This window comes from Pollicipes pollicipes, unplaced genomic scaffold (genome assembly GCF_011947565.3).
Source record: "Pollicipes pollicipes isolate AB1234 unplaced genomic scaffold, Ppol_2.1 Scaffold_6686;HRSCAF=7923_pilon_pilon_pilon, whole genome shotgun sequence".
NCBI lineage: Eukaryota > Metazoa > Arthropoda > Thecostraca > Pollicipedomorpha > Pollicipedidae > Pollicipes > Pollicipes pollicipes.
Window position 1 is genome coordinate 41,037,006 of NW_023596921.1, and position 25,608 is coordinate 41,062,613.

The following is a 25,608-nucleotide window of genomic DNA, read 5'->3' on the forward strand; positions in this document are numbered from 1 at the left end:
AAGCAAGCGTTGCAGATGCAACTTTTCAGATATATTGTTAACCACTGGCCCAACTGATCAGACTAGAATCAAGGGCAGATGCAAGTATTTGATTTCTTGCCAAAGAAAGAAATTTCAGCTGGGCGTTATCGCCTTGACCGGGAGCCAGTCGAGCTTGGATAGCAGCACCGCCATGGATGGAAGCCGCCAGCTGGAGGGGTGGTCCGCTGGCTCCCGCGGAGGGACGTAGCACACGAGTCTGTCATTATGTCCATGGATAGTGCTTCGGTGAAGGCCGTAGCCATTGACGCAACACTCCCAGCACGTGGAAGAGGCGGGGACGGTGCTCAGGCAAAAGGCAAGGTAGCGATAGCCGTCGTAGGCTTTCACCGCCTCGCAGTCAGAGAGAGAGAGAGAGAGAGAGAGAGAGAGAGAGAGAGAGAGAGAGAGAGAGAGAGAGAGAGAGAGAGAGAGAGAGAGAGAGAGAGAGAGAGAGAGGAGAGAGAGAGAGAGAGAGAGAGAGAGAGAGGAGAGAGAGAGATAGAGAGAGAGAGAGAGAGAGAGAGAGAGAGAGAGAGAGAGAGAGAGAGAGAGAGAGGAGAGAGAGAGAGAGAGAGAGAGAGAGAGAGAGAGAGAGAGAGAGAGAGGTGTGCATGTCTTATCAACTATAGAAAAGAGATGAATCCCCAAGGCACTTGCAGAACCACACTTGCAGTGCTGACCCAGCTGGGCTGGGGCAGTCGCCTCAGCATACGTCGGACTACAGAGCTGGGGACGGTGTGGCTCCACTAGTGGTCCGCGTTGTGATGATATTGCACGCCAATATGCTGAAGTGGAACGTTGGACGGCTGGTCGTCTGCGGCCACATTTGACGCCATTACGGGGCGTCCAATTTCAGCCTAGTGGTGGTACCGTCTGCTTGTAGCCGGTTGGGCCGGGTCCTTGGAGAAACAAGGCAGAGCCAACGGCGGCGCTATGGTAAGTGATTCGGCGCCAGTGAGACACGCTGGGACGCCACCAGCGTTCGCAGAAACAGGGCAGGAACGTAGACCGTTCATTACATTGCTCACCATGCATTAGACCGCACAGCCCATTCCCGTATCCGAAGCACCTTTGCATGCAATCCATTTCCGACCTCTCCAATGACTTCAAGCAGTGTGTCATGCCCAAGTCTGTTAACATGCATGCATGTCATGATTTGACACGACGTAGGGAAGCTTTAGTTTATTAATGTACAGTTTTCGCTTTCAGCAGCAACAAAACTTTACTAACTGTGCCCCACTGTTTCTTTTTTAGCTCACCTGGCCTTTGACTGGGATCAGTTTAACCAAACTGGAGACTTTAAGTCTGGAGTCCGCCACAAGCCTGCAAGTCTGATCGGCGAGGAACATCAGGCACCTTTGCATCCTGCAGCCATTAAAGCGACGTCTTCGTCACTCAGCAGAGCTGCCGTGTCAAGGGTAAGACGTGCTGGAGCTACTGATAGAGTCTTCCGGTACTGCATGTCACGTGCAGGAACTGCTGATAGAGTCGACCGGTACTGCATATGACGTGCTGAATCTACCAATGGCGTTACCAACGCGAGACTCCCACTGCTGCATGTGACATACTGGGACTGCTGATAGAGTCGATCGGTACTGTGTATGGCGTGCTGAGACTACCAATGGCGTTACCAACGCGAGACTCCCAGTGTTGTATGTGACATACTGGGACTGCTGATAGAGTCGACCGGTACTGTGTATGACGTGCTGAGACTACCAATGGCGTTACCAACGCGAGACTCCCAGTGTTGTATGTGACATACTGGAACTGCTGATAGAGTCGATCGGTACTGTATATGACGTGCTGAAACTACCAATGGCGTTACCAACGCGAGACTCCCAGTGCTGTATGTGACATACTGGAACTGCTGATAGAGTCGACCGGTACTGTGTATGGCGTGCAGGTAATGCTGTACTGATTGAGTCGTCCGATATGACATGTGGCGCGCTGGTATTTTTGACCGAGTCTCGCGCTACTGTGTATGACTTACTGGTACTACTGATTGAGTTGTCCGGTGCTGTATGTGACGCACTGAGACTACTGACAGAGTCCCCGTTACTGTATGTGAAGCATTGAGACTATTGATGGAGTCTCCCGTTACTGTATGTGACGTTCTGGAACTACTGATGGAGTTGCTCGGTACTGTATGTGACGCAATGAGACTACTGATGGAGTCTCCCGTTACTGTGTAATCTACTGGGGCCACTGGTAAAGTCGCCTGGTACTGTATATCACCTGCTGCAGTTACCATTGCAGTCGCCTGGTGCAGTCAGTGGGGCACTGGGACTACTGATGGAGTCTCCCGAAACTGCATGTGGTGCACCGGGACTACTTACGAGGTCTCGCGGTGCTGTATGATGCGTGCTGGATCTGCTGATGGAGTTGCCACGGCTGCCAGATACTTCTGCTTCCTAAAATCTTACTGTTACTGCGTGTGATACCGAGGGATGAAAGCGAATCGTGAGGTAGATGATTACGGTTCCAGCATCTGATGTTTATTGGCAGCCAATCGCTGACTAGGTTTCAACTGGCCATAAGCTAGTTATTAGCTAGTTATTGCTTTGTCAGTCGTAACATTGAAAAACCAACTATGTCCACGCAACATGCAAGGAGGATACGTAGATGGGGCTCGTGTGACCACTTCAGCGGTGCCACTTGAGCTAGTTGTCGCTGGGAAGGCGAAACAACAACGCGAACGACAGAGGTGTTTTGCAAAATGTATTGGGGAAAGAGGCTGGACAGTGTTAAACGAAAAACCTTGCTCCAAATATAAGAACTAACAGGTTTCTTTGGATTGGTTCCACTTTATTCTCAAAGATGAGACGCTGGAGCTCAAGCGGAAGGGGGGGGGGGGGGGGCAGGAGGGGATTGGAGGGTTTCGGGACAATAATTCAAAAGCTCAAAGTCGAAGGACAGAAAGTCGGAGCGCAACAAGTGAAATACCAAGAAGTCCAACGGACTAAAAGTCAAATACAAAAAGGCGAAAGGATGCAAGTGAAATGACAATGGCAAATTGCCAAGAAGACAAAAGTGATAAGACTCAAACCAGTGAGACGAAAAGGAAAGAGCCAAAGGATAAAAATAAGTGCAAAAAAAGTAAAAAAGAACAAGCTAGAAGTCAACTGGAAAAATCAGATCAGGCCGGAGCAGGGGACCTCCCATTCATAAAGGGGGCCTCCGAAGCCCCCTCCCCAAAACACAAAGCGAGACCCGATCAAGAGCAGGATGTAACTAAATCATAAAGAGGACATTCTGATCTAAAAAGTGGCCTCTTGTTGCAGCGAAAAATCGTCCCGAACCAAATTAAGATCGTCTCCAAATAAAGCTTCCAAATTCAAAACCAAAGCTCGATGTTGCAAACCAGACAACTTGATTCTCGCTGAGAATGGAAAAAGCCGCTTGAAGTCGGAGGCCGCACAGACAAGTCTTCTGTAAAATCCCGGGTGCGCTCAGGCGAGTGCTGGCAGCAGAACTGCGCCATGTACCAGTATTTGCCATAGCATGAACCTGTAATTTCGTTTTTAGCCATACCCACGCATGACGAACGGTTCATGTATCAGAATATTTGCAACGATGACGTGCAGATGCTGGCACAGGTGCTCGCTATGCTGACTGCCACATGCATAAGCATGAGGCAACCCTTTTCTGCTCAGCCCATCTGCGGGCCGTGCATTTACATTCTACAACTGGTCGGCTATTGTCTATATACAATGCCGTTTAACGCTGTTCATTGGTCCCTTTAGCGATCATTGTAACATGCTACATTCCATGGGTATTTATGGTCGCGTACATTTTTGTTGTTGCAAAAGTAACCAAGGTGTCTGATTCCTCTATTCTCGAGCGTGCGTCTGGCTGTCACTCGTTGTGTCCGCACTTCTTTTGTCGAAGCCCAGCACGTTAGGTTGGACGGAGTGACGCCGAACCTACCCATGATCCAGACGACCATCGACATGGACTCACGGCCGTGCGATAACAGTGTCGATCACATGTGATTCGCGCACTTCAGCGCGTGCGGAAAGATTTGATCTTTTGGCTATTTCACACTTAGCAGGAAGACACTTTAAAAAAGTAGGTGAAACTAGTTGTGGGAAGATGCCAGGCCATTGAAAAAGGTCGCAAACTCAAGCAGCGATGACTATGTGCCTTCACACGAAGGTAATCGCCAATTCATGCAAGCGACTAAAATTTAAAAAATGCAAAAAACCGGCTCACTGTACATCACTGAGTTACGATGTAATGCCATGCAGCTGCAGGCGGTGCCATATCGCTGCCAACGGAAACAAGCACGCACCACAAATGAATTATGTCTTCAATGTCCCGAGCGCGTGGAACAGTGCCAACCGCAAATGTTTCTGGGTGATCCATGGATGTCAAGCTTACAAGTGTTAGCTAAGATCCACTCATATGGTTGAGGCACGTGGCAACGTGACGACACCGGTGGTGTTATCGGCGCCAACGGCGTCTCCTCTTCGTGCAGTGAAGCGAGCGCGAAACGCTTGTTAGTATTCAAATGTTTACATGGTAGCTTGAGCAAAACTTCACATTATGTTGTCAACTTGGAATAGCATTAAATCCTAACCGAGAAAGTGAGAAATGTTCTTCTTTTTTGAAATCACAATTTTGAAGCCTCACTGCGTTTTTTTCTGGGATGTTCCACCGCGAAATGGCTAATAAACGAATTGATTTCCTTGTGCCTCAAGTCCTGATAAAATTACGTTTGAGTGTACCTGATGAGTGTACCATGATACCTGATAGAGTACAGCCGCGCAATTGTATGGTCGATCAGAGCAGGGATACCTGAGTTACTACCTCAGGCTTCTTGAGAAATCAGCAAAAGGCAACGTATTAGCAGGCATCATAATCCTCATTTTGCACTCTTGGGCTAAAATCTAAGTGGTGGCGAGTGACTGGTGTGCGCTAATAACTACCGGCTCATCCGGGCTTGTCGCATCAATGGTGTGCTGTTACATACTGACTTCAGGTCTATGACTTATGTCGAGGGTCTAATTAGGTAAACCTGTCTGGAGAACTTGCTCAAGCAAGGTCCTCTCTCAAAGGCTACTACGACTGCTTGATGCGGTTTCTGGCACATCTTGCACCTGGCACCCGCGACTGCCCACATATCTATACAAAATTTCTGAATGAAGCTGATGCTGATCGCAATGATGCGCATTTTAGAAAGAGCCCGCACCATTTACGTCCACAGCTAGTTTAAGCGGATGATGGAATGACGCCTACGCACTCGTGCTTCACCTGTCTCCAGCCTGAATCCGCGGCTGCTACTTGACAACCTGTCATGGACCTCACTGGACCAGCTGTGCTGCTATGCATGACGTCCTCGATCGCCAGGTATATAAACCGCCGCCTAGAGCCATTTCTCTACACTCCTTCCGAGCACGCCAACAGCTCGCGTGATGACGCGTTGCGCGGCACTGGTGCTCCTCCTGGCGACGGCCGCCGCCGCCAACTACTGCACTCTGCCCTCTTGCCCCGGCAGGACGCACACCATGTGCAAGTACCCTCGTAGCAACCCGGGTTCCTCCTGCGGTAGGGTGCTCGAGCGTGGCGTTAGCCGCGCAGATCGAGCATTGATCCTCAGGGAGCACAACAGGATCCGCCAGGCGGTGAAGGCCGGCCGGTACGCCTCGAAGAACCTGCCGGCCGCCAAAGCCATGCCCGACCTCAGGTGGGACTCCGAGCTGGCGCGGGTGGCGCAGCGCTGGGCTGACCAGTGTTTGTACGGCCACGACAAGTGCCGCAGCGTGCCACGCTTCTACGTTGGCCAGAACTTTGCCTTCACATCGGGCGCCGCCAAGGACTGGAACGGTAGAGCGATCCGCCAGTGGTTCCACTCGGAGCTACCGTTCTTCCGGCAGAGCGACCTGGTGTTCCGCCGGGGCACGGACCCTGCAACCGGCCGCGCCATCGGTCACCTGACCCAGGTCATCTGGGCGCGCACCACCAAATCGGCTGTGGCTACATGGCTTGGGGCAATGACAAGTGGGCAGCTCGCACATACTTCTGTAACTACGGACCGGGTGGGAACATCCGGCACCACAAGATCTACCAGCGCGGTCAATCACCAGGGACCTGCCGTGGCTAGTCGCTGTTCGAAACACGAGCGCCGCCACCAGGCCACCGCCTTGGTCCACCGCTGCCCACTCCCTGACGGCTCTTCAGTTCACATGGACGGCAAACTGCTGTTCGGACTCGCAGACCGAGGCAGGTTTCTTACAGCTCACGATGACTGGTCTACTAAGCCTTTTCGCATTACGCGTACTCGTATAGGCCACGGCCATGGCCAATGGTAACAATTTGGGACGAGGCGACACAGGTTCTTAGTTTTATTTCTATGGGTTTTTGTTAAAACAATTACAATTTGGAGGGGTGCAAAGTGGTACTTCTTTTAATAAACACTTATATGGGTGTTCCGTGTTTCAAATAACGTCGTGCTGTCATGGCACGGCTGTGATGAAATACCTCCGCATGATTCCACTGCTGCTGCCATAGCCTGTACCAATACGGCAAGGCACGCTTCTTGATTCAATGCGACGACCATTATGAAGAATACCGTCACTGCGCCGTTCATGAGCCATAAGCGTAACTGTGAACATAGACTACGATATATTGGCAAAAAAACGTGTTATAAAACAGAGACCCAAAAACAGTTTTCATGTCAATCATTTCCATGCATCGCCTAGGGTTATCGGAAAGTGTTGGTTCTATCGCATCCGCGATTCCCCTCCGCCTTCACACTTATGTTCGGGGTAGCACCAAGCATTTAGGTGTTGGGGGGGGGGGCTTGCTTTTCCGGGTGGTCTCCAAGACAAAACAGGGTCTTCTGGGCAAAGTCACGTTAAAGAGGGAGAAGGGGAATATTCCAACAAATTTTCGTTATCTTGCCAGAATTCGACTCAGTGACTCATAGCTCGTTCAAGTGAGTGTCTCACCTTTTGTACATATTTCAAAACATATCTTGATCTGGTGAAACCTCAGGACCATTTACGAGTAATAGTAACACTGGTTAGCGTCGCTGTAGTATCATCAATATATTGTTAGGACATAACGGTAATCATTTTCGAGTCCAAATTACACTGTTGACGCTCTGTAACAACCCTACACTTCTTCTTTTATTGGTAGCCCCAGAATGCATCCCACCTGTTCGACAACGCAGTTGTCGCGACCGCCGACGTCATGACAGCGGAGTCTGCTGAGGGCTGGTTGTCAGTTGTTACGTGATACAGGTGCCAATTTTGAGCTAATTTTACCTGCCCATTGCGGGCCTGCGTGCTGAAAAGTGGCACCGCCACTGGTATGAATAACATCAGTGCAAAGGAGCGTTCGTGATTGCACAACGAGCGGCAAGCGCCAGTTACCCAGGAGCGGATCAGCAGAAGTTTGAACCATTGCGTCATTACAGACAATCTGATACTCAATCTTCCAAAACCACACCACACTTAGGGAAAAACCACTGTGGTAAGGCAAGAGGTGAGAAATCAAAGGCGTAGTATAACGTTTCATTGCATTTGTGGCATAACAGCCTCATGTTCGCATACGTTTTTCTCTAAAATCAAGGTTCCAAGCTTACGTTGCATTCATTCTGCAAGCGTTTTGAAAATTAAATGTGACATAAATATTACAGATCACACAAGCTGAAAAGCGAGGCGCGTGAAGCGCATTACTTATATAGTGGTGCGCAGGAAGTGCAGTGATATTTCTTCCGAAGGAGCGGCTACTTGAAATTGAGATTCTGCATTCAGAGGGATCCCGAGAACCCTCGTCAAATCGGACGTGTCTGACCTAACCACAAGTGAACAGCACAAAAAAGTAGCATGCTCCGTTTAACCTTTGAGGTAGAAAAAGGTCGAATTGTGTGCTAGATCAGCTTCACATGATTACCAACGTAGCGTCCACGGTGCTGAAGAACCTGAAATATTAAAAATGCAATGAAAGTCAGTTTTTGGCATGTTGCACCTTAAAAATGCAAAAATCAAATTGCTAGGATAAAAATATACGCAGAAAATCAAGGCATGTCAAATGGTACCCTTTTTGCATTAAAACTTGATCATGTTCGAAAAATCAGTCCCAGAAAGACGCCAGCTTTTGAGTTACATTTTGCCGGTTTGGCGGTATTTATCAATTACTGTGTGCGTTGCGGTCTTCTACGGAACACAATCTAAACGTGTTGGCACAATTGAGGGATGGTCAACATTTTGAACCCTCCTTGTGGCAGGTTTTCAAGACTGGTAGTTTTCGACGGCAGCAAGTTAGACTGATGCGTTATGGTTCTCTTATCACACGCCCTTAAAGTGACGTTTCACATTCCAACCAGCTGGCTAGCAGCTGGTGCTTGTTGGTCCTGTCGGTGGCAAATTTCCATTTAAGACCTGACCTGGGTCTTTTTTGCCAAGGCCGAAAGGTAAATGGGTCATTTGTCTATCTATCCCAAGCGGGTCGAATTCGGTAGCTCAAATAGCGTAGGATCTACAAGGTCGGGAATGAAAGTCTTTTCGGTGAGCTGTGATTCTAAAGATATGACTGGTGCTCTAGAGTCTCCTGAAATTAACACGCAATTGGGTGGGGGTCAAATTGACCCCCCATAGCTTTCTTCGGAATGGTTTCCAAGCGGCGCGGCACAGCCGCGGCAAATGTCGTACAGCTGTAGACAATTGAATAGCAGATCGTTTGGTATCAGCCATTTAGATGTTCTTTGTAATGTCGCTGATCTATGGCAGTTCAAAGTCAGGACATGGTTTCAGCGAAGTCAGTTTCTAAAGAATCGTTCAATCTGATGCAACGGCGGAGTGTTAGACGACGCCATACATATCTGAGATGTGTTCTTAGCCAACCAACCTGTTGTATTCGTCTAGGGCTTGCTGTATGGGAGAGTTTCTGGTGTTCATTTCGAAAATATTCTAGCAAGAACCGCATGACACATCTTCCCTGAATTTCCTGGAGACCAGAATAGGTCATTGATCTTAAATGACTCAGGTCAACATTTTGCTTTTAGGAACACACTGCCTAGGGGATTTGATAGGTTTGTCGCTTATTCGAATGCAAAACTCAAAGCAGTCTTGCATAATTTTGCTCACCATGACCTTCAAAATGTCAAACAAGATCACTGACCTTGAATGGGTATGTGATCTTTTGCTTAGAAACAGCTTTCAAAGTCCAGGGAACACTTTGGAGACCAACCGGGAATTTGACCTTGTTTGACCTTATTCAACCCAAAGGCCATGACCTAGGAGCTTCAAACTTTGATCTAAGTGAGTTCACGTAAAGGTGAACTCACCCTGTGAATTTGATGTCTAGCTTTCTCAGTTCCTGAGATCTTAGTGGCATGAAATTGCCCCCCACCCGAGCAAGGGTAGCGAAGCCGGCCACCCGGGTGCGTGCGTGTACGGGTGCGCGTTAACCTAACATAGTGTCCCTCTTCACCAGCTAAAAGAATCCACCAAGTATACCCCAATTTCTGTTTTGTATTTGTTTTATTCAACTGGCTTTTTATCGGGACCAGTTCTATTAAGATGGAGGTTATAAAGTCTGGAGTCCGCCACATGCCCGCAAGTCCTGCCGGCGAGGAATGCCAGACGCCGTTGCATCCTGCGGCCGTTAAAGCGACGTCTCCATCGCTCAGCATAGCTGCCATATGAAGAGTGAGACGAGCTGGAGCTACTGGTGACGTCTCCCGGTACTGTATGTCACGTGCCTGTACTGTTGATGGAATCTTCCGGTACTGTAGACTGTATGTGACGTGCTGGACCTACCGATGGAGTGGCTCGGTACTGTATGTGACTTACCCACTGCTAATGCCCGCACCGTCTGTGACGTGCTGGGACTGTTGATGAAGTCGCTCGGTACTGCACGTAGCGTGCCGGGGCCACTGATAGATCCACCCGATACTGTCTGTGACGAACTGGGACTACTGATAAACTCGCTGTATGAGACGTACTGGGACTACTGATAGTGTCGACCGGAACTGTGTACGACATGCTGGTACTGCTGAACTGCTTGAGTCGTCCGATATTACATGTGGCGCGCTGGTGCTTTTGATAGTCTCCCGTTACTGTATATGACGTTCTGGAACTACTGATGGAGTTGCTTGGTATTGTATGTGACGCAATGAGACTACTGATGGTGTCTCCCGCTACTGTATGTGACGCACTGAGACTACTGATGGAGTATTCCGGAACTGTGTGGCCTACTGGGGCCACTGGTAAAGTCGCCTGGTACTGTATATCACCTGCTGCAGCTACCATTGCAGTCGCATGGTGCAGTCAGTGAGGCACGGGGACTACTGATGGAGTCTCCCGAAACTGCATGTGGTGCACCGGGACTACTTATGAGGTCTCGCGATGCTGTATGATACGTGCTGGATCTGCTGACGGAGTTTCCCAACTCTATATGTGACGCGCTGGACTACTGCTGAGGTCTCCCTGTGTTGTATGGGATGTGCTGGGATTACTGATAGAGTTGCCACGGGTACCAAATACTTAGGATTCCGAAAATCTTATTGTTACAGTATGTGATACCTAGGAATGTAAGCCAGTCGCGAAGCAGATAATCACGGTTCTAATCGACCGGTTTTTATTACTGAGCAGTTATTGACTAGTCATCAGCTAGTCATAAGCTAGTTATTAACTAAGTATTACTTGTCAACCGGGAAACTGACGAAGACACACTATGTCCATGCAAGATGCAGGAAACACAAATAGAAAAGGCTTGTGTAACCGCATCAAAGGTGGCTTTTGAGCTAGTGCTCGCTGGGACGGCGAAAAAAACTACGCAGACGGCAGAGTTTGCGTAGTTTTGGCTACTCTGTCGCCTGGTGCCGTCAGTCAGGTGATATCTCACTGATGATAGGGAACTTTAGCAAAATGGGTTGGGGAAAGAGGTTGGGTAGCGTAAAATGAAAAACATCTTTGTCCAAATATGATAACAAACGGATTTATCTGCGGGCTGGTCTCACTTTCTTCCCAAAGGTTGGGCGGCAGACCCCGAGCTGGGGGAGGGAAGGGAGGTAGAGAGAGGTTGGAGGGTTTGAGGACACTAATTCAAAAGCTCAACATCGAAGGACAGAAAATCTGAGCGCGACGAGTGAAATGTTAAGAAGTCCAACGGGATAAATGTCAAATGCAAAAGGCAAAAGAACATAATATAGGCGGATCCTGGGGGGGGGGGGAGTAGCACGGGGCCATGGTCCCCTCAAAAACACTGAGAGTATATTTTAGCCCCCCCCCCCAAAAAAAAAGACATTCCCAGAACTTCGTAAAAGTTTCGTTTACTTACCGTCTGTTTTAACTAACTTTGATGGTGTGGTATCAAACATTTCTTTCCGTTTCGGAAACAAATTCAGGAAGAAAAGTTGGCAGCGATTTGAATATCAAAACAAAACGCTTGTTGACGCGGCTTAGTCATACTCGGCGCAAACATCGTGTTTGATAAGTGCACATCCCACACATCCCTCGGATCCCACACCAGTCAGCTGGCGACGAACGGTTGCCCCCCCCCCCCCCCCCCACACACACACACAAAACAACTCCAGGCTAGATACGCCTCTGGGATACAAGTAAAATAAACGCGCTGAATGGGCAAAAAGTCAAAAACGGCAATGGTCAAACCGATAAGCAAGAGGCGAATAGCCAAAGGGATACAAATTAAGTTAAATAAGTCAAAATACCAAGAAGTCAAACGGAAAAGCAGATTGGGTTATCGCTTAAAACACATCTACGCGGGCAGGAACCCTGGGTTTCAAAGGGCTTACTGATGACATATGGGGCCATGGTCAATTACCCGTCTAAGGTCGGGGTATGGGGTAGGGGGATGAGATGGGTGAAGCCTTCACTTCGCCAGCTGGGCTTAGACAATTGGTGGCCTCGCGACTTCGGTGAGGGCGCAGAGGTGTCCCAGATTTAGATAGAAACGCCCCATGTGCCATGATAGATGTCTTGAGTCCTGACTTGTTGTCAAGCTATGTATTCTAAGTCATCTGTCTTGGGTTATTCTACCCCAGAATATCACGGTCATAAAAAATGGGCGCCGGCATGGAGTATAAGCTGAGTGAAAATTTTCGCAGTACTCCTTGGCAGAATCAGTCTTTATCACAGGTTTCGGGAGGCCCCTGGGCAGAGGAACCTTTGCACTCGAGCGTGAAAAGGATAAGTGTCCCCCCCCCCCCCCATCTTCCTTCCCACAGTACCCTATTCGTACTGCTCAAAGCTGTATCCAGTGTATTTCCCCAGTTTTGAGAAACTGGAACTCGCATTTTAAACAGTATGTCTGGGGTCTGGAAACGTAGCGGAGGCCCATTTTAAACTTCCGGGGGATAGAGTGTGGGGGGGGGGAGGGGGGGGGGGGGTTGGCGAAAGAAATGAGAGCACGTCAGGATGAGCAAGTATAGACAAATCATATATGCACTCGTTTGAAAGTACTACCTGACCAGTCAGGCCTTTTTAGTACACAAAAAGCGGCACATAATGGCTGTATGGGAACGCATTACACTTTCTGTAAACCGTTGTTTGGTTTGTTATTTGTTTGCTGACCAGGCATGCATTTGATAGCAATGAGCAAGAATTGAGTTGAAATTTTGTGCCTGTGTTTTTATCGCTTTGTAGGAAGGCGCCTTCGGGCCTACAACTCTTTCCAAGTAGGGAACTGGACGCTGAGGCTGTCTTCTTCACACCGGCATCATGTCTTAACGAGGGAAGGGCTCAGTGATTTACCAGCTCTATTTCTCGTCTCCCGTGCCTTACGCCAACTAAATAAGACGGAATACACGGCGTGGCTGCTGGATGCCTACATGAGAGTTTCAGATTACGTAACTGATGATTTCTGAAGAAAAGGCCGATATGTGTCAGGCTGTCAGTCATTATTCCATGAACCGATGCCAAACATTTCGCGTCCAAGTACCTATGGTGTGGCCATTGTGTCTGATTAGTGATACATGGGAATGGAGTTCAGAACTGATTCGTCCCGGCCATATGTCTTACCGAAGGTGGAATAATCACGAGATGCGGTATGAACACGGGGCCCCAATCCAGAAAATTTGTTTTCATGGGTCTCCGGATCCGTAACGGTCAGTCTTCTGGAACTGATATAGGAGTACTCTGATCGCCTGATAGAGGAGCATTTTGATCCAGAACAGGGTCTCTTGATTTATTCCGGGTGCCTCCTAATAATTTCAGCCGTATCTGCGCATGACAATTGGTGCATACATCGGAATATTTGCGATGATAATATGCATCTGCTGGCACAGATGCTCCTTATACTGACTGTTACATGCATAAAGATGAGGCTAACCTTCTCTGCTTAACTCATATGCATGCTGTACATTTCACATTCCACGAATGGTCGGCTGTTGTCTATAGGCAACGCTGTTGAAAGCTGTTTATTTGTCTGTTAAGCGATCACTTTTTTGCAATTCACATTCCATGGGTGTCTTTCGTCATGTACATCTCGAACGAAAGCAACGAAAGCGTCAGATTAATTTTTTCCGAGCGTACGTCTGACTGTTACTAAGTATGTCCGCATGTCTTTTGTCGGACGCGCAGCACGCTAGGCTGGACGGAGTGGCGCAAAACTTGCCGATGATGCAGACGACCCACGACAAGTGCAAGCGGGAACCGCGACCACGATGCAGGGGGGAACCGCGACCGCGATACAAGCGAGAACCGCGACCACAATACAAGCGGGAACCGCGACCACGATACAAGCGGGAACCGCGACCACGATGCAGGGGGGAACCGCGACCACAAAAGGGACCGCGACACAATACAAGCGGGAACCGCGACCACGATGCAAGGGGGACCGCGGACCACAATACAAGCGGGAACCGCGACCACAATACAAGCGGGAACGCGACCAGATGCAGGGGGGGAACCGCGACCCGCGATACAAAGCGGGAACCGCGACCACAATACAAGCGGGAACCGCGACCACAATACAAGCGGGAACCGCGACCACGATACAAGCGGGAACCGCGACCACGATGCAGGGGGGAACCGCGACCACGATACAAGCGGGAACCGCGACCACGATGCAAGCGAGAGATGCTGGTTGGTGTCGAAGTTGAATTAAGCTCGTCTCAGCACACACTGCGCATTATGTTGCTGCCAATTGTGACGCGCAATTATGAGGTCTATCAGAACAGGGATACCTGAGTTACTACCTTAGGCTTCTTGAGAAATCACCAGAAGCAACTTTGTACGAGGCATCATAATCCTTCTGCTGCACTCTCCGGCGAGCATCAAGTGGTGGCGTGTGACTGGTGTGCGCTAATAACTACCGGCTCATCCGGGCTTGCCGGATCAATGGTGTGCTGTGGCATACTGACTTCAGGTCTATGACTTATGTCGAGGGTCTAATTAGGTAAACCTGTCTGGAGAACTTGCTCGAGCAAGGTCCTCTCTCAAAGGCTACTACGACTGCTTAAGGCGGTTTCTGGCACATCTTGAACCTGGCAGCCGCGACTGCCCACATATCTATACAGAATTGCTGAATGAAGCTGATGCTGATCGCAATGATGCGCGTTTTAGAAAGAGCCCGCATCTATAGCACCATTTACGTCCACATCTGGTTTGAACAGATGATGGAATAACGCCCACACACCCGTGCTTCACCTGGCCCTAGCCTGAATCCGCGGCTGCTACTTGACAGCCTGTCACGGACCTCACTGGACCAGCTGTGCTGCCATACATCACGTCCTCGATTGCCAGGTATATAAACCGCCGCCTAGAGCCATTTCTCTACACTCCTTCCGAGCACGCCAATAGCTCGCGTGATGACGCGTTGCGCGGCACTGGTGCTCCTCCTGGCGACGGCCGCCGCCGCCGCCAACTACTGCACTATAAGCAGATGCCCCGCCAAGATGCACACCATGTGCAAGTACCCCAGCTCCCGTCCGAGTTCGTCCTGCGGTAGGGTGATCAACCGAGGCGTGAGTCACACGGACCGGGCCGAGATCCTCAGGGCGCACAACAATATCCGCCAGGCGGTGAGGGCCGGCCGGTACGCCTCGAAGAACTTGCCGGCCGGCAAAGTCATGCCCAACCTCAGGTGGGACTACGAGCTGGCGCGGGTGGCGCAGCGCTGGGCTGACCAGTGTTTGTACGGCCACGACAAGTGCCGCAGCGTGGCGCGCTACTACGTGGGCCAGAACCTCGCCTGGTCGTGGGGCGGCAAGAAGGACTGGAAGCGCAGGGCGGTCGGCCAGTGGTTCCACGGCGAGCTACCGTTCTTCCGGCAGAGCGACCTGGTGTTCCGCCGGGGCACTGACCCGGCATCCGGCCGCGCCATTGGTCACCTGACCCAGGTGATCTGGGCGCGCACCACCAGGGTTGGCTGTGGCTACATCGAAGTGCAGGCGGGCAGGTGGGTGAAGCGCACATACGCTTGTAACTACGGACCGGGTGGGAACATCCGGAACCACAAGATCTACCAGCGTCGTTAGTCCGGCGGACCTTCCGTTGCTCTGCCGCTGTTTGAAGCCGGAGCGCTGCCTGCAGAATACCGCCTTGGTCCACCGCTGCCCAGCTCCTGATGGCTCTACGCTCTACACGGACGGCAAAGTGTTGCTCAGATTCGCAGACCGAGGCAGGTCTCTTATAGCCCACGATGGCTTGTTTACTAAACCCTTTCGCGTCGCACATATTCGAAAAGGCCACGGTAGTAACAGAGACCAATGGAAGTAATCGAGGACCCAGCAACCCAAATTGTGAATATCATTTCCATAGTTTTTTTCTAGAATAGCGAACCACAATTTGGAAGAAAAACAGAATGGACCCTATCTCATAAACAGTAATTTGGGTGTTCGGTGTTTCGGCGCTTTGGTTCAGACGCTTTGTTCGGCTGATATCGTTTTTCGATTCCGTGTTCTGCTTGGCTGTTATGAAATAAATTTGCATGATTCAACTATTGCTGTCACCGTCTGTGGTACCACGGCAAAGCATCTTTGCTAACGACGCAACACAATACGGCAGCCCCTATAAAACATATCGTGACTGCGACGTTAAAGTCAAATGCATAACCTTCAACATGGACTCCACCAGAGAGGCGAATCAACGTCTCAGAAAACAGGGGTGCCAAATCTTATCTCTAATTAATTTCTTTCGATGAGTCGTATACGGTTTGGGAAGTGCGGATGCTATGGTATTTGCGCCCCCCCCCCCCCCGTTCGTTTGTCTATCCTGCTGGGATGGGAGCAGAGCCACGGATTTTTGTTTGGGGGGGGGACGGGGGCAATACCATTTTGAATGGGTGGGGACACCGACCACTCATCAAACTGTTAAATGCATTAATATCCGTGCAAATAAACTTCGATGATCATAAAATCAAATAGGGCCTTTTGATTGATCCCCATGATCAAATCCCCTGAATACCGTGGGACTTCCGCTCCAGCAGAGAACCTCCCTATCGCAAAACAGGGGCTCCTGTTCCAGAAAAGGGCCGCCTTGCGCGTTAAAGGCTTCCTAATCCAGAATAGAATCCTCGCGTTCAAACAGAGCCTACAAATCCAGGAAAGGGCATCATTATCCCAAGACAGGGCATTCCGATCGGAAACTGAGGCCAGCTGACGCATGAGAGAGGCCCTCCTGTTCCACAACAGGGGCTTCTTGAGGCAGAAAAGATCTTCTGAGTCTGGCTTGGTACCCTCTAGCTCAGTGATGGGGCTCTTCGATTTGAAATTGGGTAATTCTTATGTAGCCGACAAGCCTTTAGCTCGGGAAAAGGGCCCTCTCAAAATTCTATTGGGGGGGGGGGGGCGGAACATGCTCTCCTGAGTGGGCAGGACGGATGGGGCAGTTGCCCCGTTCCCCCTGCTGGCAGGCGGGAGGGGGCAAGGGTATACTTTTGGTGACCCAAACTTTTTCGGGCCACTTCAGAAGACTGCTGTTCCCCATCGGGATGTCCTATTTTGTTTTAGATGGCCTTTTGCCGGATTTACAGGCCCCATGTGACAATCGGAAGAACCTCCTTCCGGATTAGGAGGCCCTTTATGCATCGGAAGACCTTTTTATGCAGTCGGGGGCCTGTCTTGAGATAGGAAGGCCATTTTCTGGGTGGAGAATCACCCTGCTTTTATCAGAGGGCGTTGTTCAGGATTAGTGTCGACATTTATTCACACACCTGAAATAACAATTTTATTGGGGGAACATGCTCCATCCCCCTTCCTTTGAAAATGACACTTCCCAAGAGGCTCAATGCGAGAAGGCCCCTGGAAAACCCTGCCCCAGCTGAAATCTGCGGCGCTCCTGCCGGCTCCCGGGGCTTCAGGGGCCTGAACTAATGACAACCGTAGAACGGCCATTTCGGACATTGTGCGCGCTGCGCGTTTGCGCAGCACGCACGCAACAAGCGGTGCCGGGCATGCGTCCGCTCGTCGGCTGCGGGAAGCCGTGGCTATGACTGACAGAGCAAGATCACAATCACAATCCTAATAAGTCGTAATATCCAGAGCCTTCTGACTTGCTCACGGTCACTATCACTCAGCCGCTCTAGGGACAGCCGCTCTCAGCTCGCTCAGTTTCGTTCCTCTGTCTTTGGCTTTCGGAGGATGCGACGTGCCTTTGAATGGATGCGAATCGCATGTATGTATCGACGCAACGCATGTATCGACTTGATAATGAGGCCAAAGCCCTCACTTTCCCTTGTTCTTTCATCGCACAGCCCTGGCCAGCACAAGGCAGCCCATGTCCTGCGGTGCGCAGGCCGGTTTCAGCGCGTGCCATTGCACAGTTGACGCCTCAATCCTGCGCAGCACTCCCGCAGTGTGATCAATGGCCGCAGAAATGGATCTGGGCTTCCGTCGAACGCTGCAATCAGCAGCCAATTAATCAGCCCGAACGAGCGGGATCCGTCATTTAAATAACAAACGGGTGACGCGCACGACTTCGAGGCGGTCGCGCTTGATCGCTGGCTTTGGAGCAGGCAGCAGTGCTGGAGCTAAAAGCGTTGCCGACCGATGCGAAAAACAAAACACGCGACGTGGCCATGAGAACGGCGTCGATGTATTCTAGATTCGTGCAGCCATGCTCTCTTAGAAAAAGCACACGGGTTAATGGATCTCTTGATGCATTACATGACCCAACTTCGTGATTGAACGAACGGCCCGGCCATGACGTCAGCGAACCTACCGGCGGTCGTGACGCTTCCGTCAGTCTGCTGGTACGTAGATGACTAAAATGGCATAAAATGATGCCATGGGCGATCAGTAACTTGAAAGAACTAACGACTCATTTTTCAACATCATGGCACATTATTGAACTCTCGCTCAACGAGGGAGGAGGCCTCCCGAAGTTCTTGCGTAGAATATTATTTATGCTTAGAGCACGGTGCTGAAATTTTGGGCAGCTGCGCTGCCATAACTTGTTTGCATATTCTGTACGATTTAAATGTTTCTGATCCTGGCTGTTCATGGTCTCAGACCGGTTTCTCAGGTCATGGCGGCGATATTTTGATCGAAAATGTCAAATGACGCTTATTTCTCGTGATAAATAAATTCAAAGGTTTCCTTGATTGCTTTCTGAGCTGTTTTACCGCTTACTGCATTATATCGTTTATTGTTTTTTTCAGGTCAGACCGTCCAAGCTCAAAGTAGGTCAGACTTTGACCTTTATGGCCATGCCTGATGACTTTGAAATCCATATAGCCTATGCCGTATAGCACACATCTCACATCTTTGGAAGGTCTTTCTAACGCTGTTTTCTTCATTAATGTAAATTATTTTGTTTTTTACATAGGCGGATGGTCCAAAGCAGCAATAACATTCACCCCTCCAGCAGAGATGACATAGCACAGATCACATCTGTCGATTTTTACGTGTCGATCAGATAGCGCTCACAAAAGCTGTTCAATTAAGTTGCCGCATTGTTGTACCGTGCTCTGTTCTTCAGATAACGTGGGTGGGAGACTAAAAAGTGCATGTTTAATCATTTGATCACGATAAGCTGATTTGAGTCCTACAACGTCTTATTCATTTTTGTTCGGACACATTGGTCCAGTACAGTCTGGCGAGACCTTTCCATTGCCGTTTGGCTCGAGATTCCAGCTGCCTTGCCTTCTGAGATTTTAAGGACGAGGTATCAAATAGCCCATCGTTGGGCGAAGGTGTAAAACCTACCCGAGGGCAATGGTTGATATCCTACATGTCCCGAGATGATGGCTCTCCGTGGTGGCTACCCTAGGGCAATGGTTGATATCCTACACGTCCCGAGATGATGGCTCTCGGTGATAGCTACCCTAGGGCAATGGTTGATACCCCACAAGTCCCGAGATAATGGCCCTCCGTGATGGCTACCCTAGGGCAATGGTTGACATCCTACATGTCCCGACATGATGGCTCTCGAGTCATCCCAACAATATCCCTGATAGAAAAACTCGCATCGGATCGCACCGCGGAAGCAGAAAGTTAGATGCATGTTTGTACTGCTGTTTTTTTAACCCGCAATACGAATGCCTTGCATGAGCGGCATCGACATTCTAAGCACGCTTAGCATGCTCCATCATCCTAAGCATGCTGTGTTGCTTGTTCAAGAATACCACCATCTAGCCACTGTCACTGCACTTCAACGGGTAGCTTTGCCCCTGGCCTTTTTGCCAAAGGATCGTGAAAAAATGGACACTCCTCGCCATTCATGGTAACCACACAGGCCCTGAAATGTGCCGCGCTGACTCCGCCCCGGCCCGGATGCCTGCTAACCGCTGTAAGTACGGCTGGGCCGAACAGCTTACAATCGCTGGGACTCAATCACAGAGCCAATGAGCAGCAAGTCTGTTTTAAGGAATGCGACGCAAGTCTCCATGCCCCTTTTGTGGAGCGCTAGCGACCGCATTGGCCATATTAGCGCTCAAGGGCCATAGCGCAAACGGGATTCGAACCCGGGCCCTCCATGCAGGAGCCCTACGCACCCACTCGACCGTTTCGTCCCTAGCGGTCAGTCCTCGATCCTAGCCCCTCGGCCGGAGGAATGGCGAACAAGTCAGTCCGCTTACACACAAAACATACAGCAGTCGACGACACGTTAAACCAAACAGTAATGTTGTTGGAAATACATACCCAGTGAAACGAAAAACATGTACAGGTTTGTTGTAGTATATTTAAGACCCAAAGCAGCGTGCAAAGCACCACGCCGCCGGCGTCGGACCTGCATAGTCGTAACACACCGCTCTGCTACGGCCCGCAGCGCCGACCTCCCCCGCGGTGCCGTCAGCTCGCGTTCTCCAGCACCGCACACCAGTTTCCCTGGTCGTAGTAGCTCTCCCGCACTACCAGGCCGCCGGCGCTGCGTGCGTCCTCCTCCAGCTCGCCCTGGCGGTACACGTGATAGTACCGATGGTGGACGCCAGACGGCAGCAGCTCCGCGCCGCCGCGCAGCTTCCACGGCACGAGCACGTCCTGCTGCTGGAACTCGGTGCGGTTGGTGTGCACAGGCAGAGGCAGCGCGGCCGCGTCCTCCGGTCGGCCGTCGGCGCCTGCGCGCTGCCGGCCGCGCTTGAGGTAGCCGGCGGAGCGCGCGCCCAGCCGCTGCTCCAGCGCCCATACGTAGACCAGCGCGCGGCCGGCCGGCCGCAGCACGCGGCCCAGCTCGCGCAGCGCCGCCGTGCGCCGCTCCTGGGGCGGGGAAAGGCCACACGTCAGAGGGGGAGGGCTTGCACGGAGCGCAGCCGTTCCTGAGGCAGAGGGTGGCACGTCAGGAGACTGCCTGGGGGCTCGGCCGCTAACAGCCAACGAAAGATGTGGTGATGCATCCGACGAACCGAATCATGACCACGAATTTGACGCTGACTGTTAAACAGACAGCAGCCACCGCAAAGGCCTTACAAGTGACAGGTTCCCCTGTCAACTTGGTACGGAAACCCGGACTTTATTTTCCCACGGCTCCCGCAAGAAACCCTTCTCGCACAAAACAAGTATCATACACTCTTCCCAAATCTCTTCAAAATACATTAGATTGGAAGGATTATGAAATCGGATAAATACACGCTGGAATGACCGCCGATAACTCCTCTTCACCAGATAGACAGGACGTCAGGCTCTCCATCCACAAGATCAGGCGGTAGATGTGACGTCCTACATAAATCCATGTGACCACTGACCATTGTCCCCATTCGCCTCCTATTTGGCCAAGTATAGCGATGCTCACCCGTGTGGCCAGGTGATGGATGACGGCGATGCAGATACAGGCGTCCACGGCACCGGAGCGGACCGGAAGTGGCAGACATCCGGCCGTCACCGTCTGGTGACCCCGGGCCCGGCCGATAGCGCACAGCCGGGCGCTCTGGTCCACTCCCACCTGGCAACAGACGGCCAGGATTGAAATGCTACGTTAACTGGGGCGCGGTCGTCGAAGTAGCAGCAGTGAAGCGCAGTTAACAGAAGCTCGTCAGTTCGCGGCTGGAGACGCCTCTCAGTTTGAAACCATATTCTGGGCCATATATCATCACACACACTACAACTCGAGTAAAAAAATACCGGCAAAGTCATGCCAGGATGCGAGACTCGAGAAGGCAATAAGGCAAAAATGCAAATATAGGAGGTGGTTATGGCCTTAAAAATTACAAACATGACATCCGTAGCCACACCCATCACATCCGAGCTGTCAACGACGTCAGCCAGAGCATACAGCACATAGTCGCCAACCGACGGGTGAGCTCGGTGGCGCCCTGCCATCCCCGCCGAGGCGTCGGGCGGACCGCCACCGACTCACCTCGAACAGGTGCCGGTTGAGACCAAGGTACTTTCCGTTGCCGCAGCCCACGTCCAGCAGCAGGGAGCCGGTCGGCAGCGTGCGCACGAACTGCTCGACACGGGGCCACGGCTTGTGTCGCGTGCAGCTGAAGTGGTCGGCGATGTTCTCGTACACCTGAGCAGGGGCGCCGCCGCTCAGAGAAGCTCGCGCATCCGAGACACGCCATCGGTCGTGCCTCGCCCTTCCCAACGCCTTCAGCGTGACGTGACGCCGCTCCAAACACGGCCAAAACCGGGCCAAACACGGCCAGACCGTGCAGTGCGTCACAGAACAACCACACCAAGGAAAAGAGCGCGCCTTGGCACACGCGGAGCACGGTGATCTGACAGTAACGGCACTGTCGCAGTATACCGCCAGACCTCGCGGCAGGACGGCGCGCCAACTGCCCCCACCGCGCCCAAACCGGGGCCTCACCTGAGCGACGTGCGTGCTCTCCAGTGTCCTGGAGAGTGCCGCCGTCTGCTCGGCGTCGGCGGCCGGCTGCCGCGAGTCGCACTGCTGCGGGTGCCGGCAGTGGCAGGCAGCGCGCCGCAGCCGGCGCAGGGTCAGCGACACGCGCGTGCCCCGCGGCGTCAGCGTCAGGTCGCCACCGACGCCGGCCGTCACGTCCGACTTGCGCGGCACGATGCCGTGGCTCCAGAGATACCTGGCGGCGGCGGCGCACGGCCGCAGGTGATGTCACCCGGTTGGACGTGGTTGGCAGGCCTGTTCGGACAGATCTGCTCGAGACTTAACCACCGATAGCATGGAACATGCTTAATTTTTACCAAAACGCATCGCAGGAACCATTGTTGAGCGCATCCTTCCATACAGTGTTGGATCTGGAAATAAAAATAGACCAGGACAGGAAGGATGGGAGGGCATCTCACAATCGTGAACGCCAAACGACATTTCGGACAACTGAAGAAAACTCAGCACCGTCGCCCGGCGGACTCACCTGGCCTCGCCGTCCATGACGAGCGCCGATCGGCGAGGCAGGCGCACGGCGGCGGTGGCGCCGCCAGGCGGCGGCCGGCTGAACTCCATGGTGGTGTCGGCGCCGAGGCTGACCGACACCAGCTGGTCCGTGAACGCGCTGTGGGTGTCCACGTGCGGTGGAATCCCCTGTTGGAGAAGGGGCAGTCGTCAGGGGCACACCGAGCTCGGCGAGGTTCCGTGCTGGAAAGGGGCTGCCGAGAGCGCACAAAGCTCGGCGAGATCCTCTGTTGGAGAGCCGGCCGTCGGGGTTATGTAAAGACCGGCGAGAACATCAGGCTCGGTACGGTATAGAGGCGATAATCCAGGAAATGATCGTGTAGATCAAAGGGAACGCAGACTTCGGGAAGAAGCAAAAATAAACCATCTGGCAACCATCATCTCTTTGCACAGCGCAAAGCGATACTTACAATCTCGCCAGCAGCCTCCATTGGCTTGCCTTACCCAGGATGCACCATTCTTGCCATTCACACAGGGCAAACCCAGGTTCTCTAGTAACTGTGAATGTGATTGGACTCCACGGACGATATGGTCGTTCTCACTTGGCCGGGCAGGTACCGGTTGATCGTCAGCTGGTCGGGCCGCTCTGCCAGCAGGTGGCGCGCCTGCAGCCGCTCCACCAGCGGCTCACACCAGGCGGGCAGGCCGCCGGGCAGCGGACGGGTCGCGTCCACGTTGTTGGTCGCGTAGTCAAACTCGTAGCCAAAGTGCTGCACCTGTGCGGGCCACCCGCGACCCGTGAGCCGTGCTGCAGTGTGCAGCGGAAGAAGGTGGCCGAACTGGACGATGACGTCACACGCGTGCCACACATAGAAACCTCAAGAATGTAGATGTATCGAGAGAAGACGTTCATTATTGTTCATAATTGCATCATGGATGCATTGCTAGCCAGTTTGGAGGTAAAAAACAGACTACTTGTACTGACCTGCCTGTGCTTCATGCTGCCGTCATCACCAAAGGTCAGCTGACTCAGAATATTCTGCTCCTCGGTCTCGTCCATAATGTTGGTGACAAGAGTCGCGCCGGGCGGCAGGGCGGTCGCCACCGGAGGGCAGCACAGGGCGTCGGGTACTGGGTACGTGGACAGAAGGAGCATCATTACACAATCTTAAACTCATTAGAGAATTACTCCACCATATGCTGAAATGCTGCATCTGCTTCTCACTTTTTACCTACACATGATATGCTACAACCTGATAGCACATAGTACATCAAAATAAATGTATATGGATGACAGGCATGACATCATGCATATGACATCCTGAAGCACAACAGCAAAACTGGCCACAAGGAGATATCGCACCATCTTTCCGCATTAACCCACGCCCTCCCAGCTGCAGAACAATCACGTCGATCCCACAGCTCCCTTTGCGCGGCTCAGCCGTCGCCATGCACCTGACAGGAGCCCCACCTGACTCAGTGAAGGCCAGGTAGAGGACTGGCTCACAGCCGCGGCCGTCCAGCGCCTCCACGGCCCGACAAGCCGACTCCTCATCGTCGAACTCGACGAAACAGAACTGCCGGCCGGGCACCATGCGCACGCGCCGCGGAGAGGCGTGCGGCAGGAAGCGCTCAACGATTGACTCACGGGACGCACCAGTGGTGAGGCCGGCATTGCAAACCACAACTGTCTGGAGAGCACACAGCAAGGGGAGATAATGTGGGTTAGGATGTCTTGGGAATTAACCCAAGACCACATGACATAAACATAAAAGTAGATCTCAGAAAAACTATTGGTAACAAAATAAACACTATTGGTATCCTCAAGATAGCTTACAAGCCTTTATCAAAAGATGCAGGGACTGACAACATTGGGGACAACATGCCATCTATTGGTTTGGGGATCAAAACATGCAGTAAAATGTTTCAACTTACATAATCATGCACTCATCAGTTGGCATCTGACAAGACAGGGTTAACATTGTGCAAGGTAGCTATGCTCTAACAATGTAGATTAATCATGCCAGTGGTTGCACATCCAGTATGGAAAATCTCATATACCATAGTTTGACATCAAATGCCCTTAAATTTCAGCATATTGCATGAGCTACTATGCATTTCAGCACATCAGATCCACAAATCAGGGTATGAACCATGCAAGAAATGCCTCAGTTCTAGCTAAAATACACAGAAAATAACAAAATGACAGTTCATAAAAATAAAGCAAATTGCATTACATGGCACAGCAGAGCTGTTTGTCCAGGTCATTTAACACAGGGGTTAAGTGACATGTGGCCTTTCAGGGCATAGCTACAATTAGGTGGCATGTATGACTGCATGTAGGCCACATTTTCATATGGTTTTCAGCAATGCCAATAATGTATTCATATGTACTGCATGGTAACACACATGTAGGGTCATCCATGTCATAATATATGGTAAAGTAACATTTGCTCTTAACCCTACACAGGTTTTAACTAGTGTAAAACATGAAAATGCACACTCCCATCAAGCCAAAATAAAACATGGGGACACACTGATCACCAATCCCTCAGAGGGCCTTGAACACTTGGACGTTTAAGCAAAAAACATCAGCCCAGATATTAATATCCCAACCTGAGTTGGATGAGAGGTGAGACTTATACCCTCCTTCGAACAAAGAGCAGCTGTTCGTTGCTTCTTTCTCCGGATCTTTTTATCTTGTTTATCCATCGCAATATAAAGCACATACAACAGATGTTCTGGTATGTCAGGATGATATTGAAAGTACTTGTATAGCTATGGCGAATGCCTATCCGGTGCTTCGCATGGGAACCAAAAGTCGTATATGAAACAACAGTGCAGTTATTGTATGCAAATCCGGGCTTCAATAAATTTGTTTCAAAGTTGATTTAAAAGTAAGGCTTTTGATATTCTAAACTCCAAA

At 51.2% G+C, this 25,608-nt stretch overlaps 1 protein-coding gene and 1 pseudogene across 1 annotated transcript; one reads left to right on the forward strand and one right to left on the reverse strand.

Moving 5' to 3' along the window:
• The first annotated feature begins 5,419 nt into the window (after nucleotides 1–5,419).
• On the forward strand, nucleotides 5,420–15,935 carry LOC119108329 (uncharacterized; annotated as a pseudogene).
• Nucleotides 15,936–20,213: 4,278 nt separating this feature from the next.
• On the reverse strand, nucleotides 20,214–25,400 carry LOC119108503 (alkylated DNA repair protein alkB homolog 8). The gene is made up of 9 exons (XM_037232076.1): nucleotides 25,299–25,400; nucleotides 24,154–24,373; nucleotides 23,668–23,813; nucleotides 23,285–23,458; nucleotides 22,705–22,871; nucleotides 22,182–22,413; nucleotides 21,726–21,881; nucleotides 21,162–21,311; nucleotides 20,214–20,629 (listed from the first exon to the last, which is right to left on the reverse strand). Exons 1-9 carry the CDS (start codon nucleotides 25,392–25,394, stop codon nucleotides 20,225–20,227), a joined length of 1,746 nt encoding a protein of 581 aa, XP_037087971.1. The 5' UTR covers nucleotides 25,395–25,400; the 3' UTR covers nucleotides 20,214–20,224.
• Between the last annotated feature and the right edge of the window lie 208 nt (nucleotides 25,401–25,608).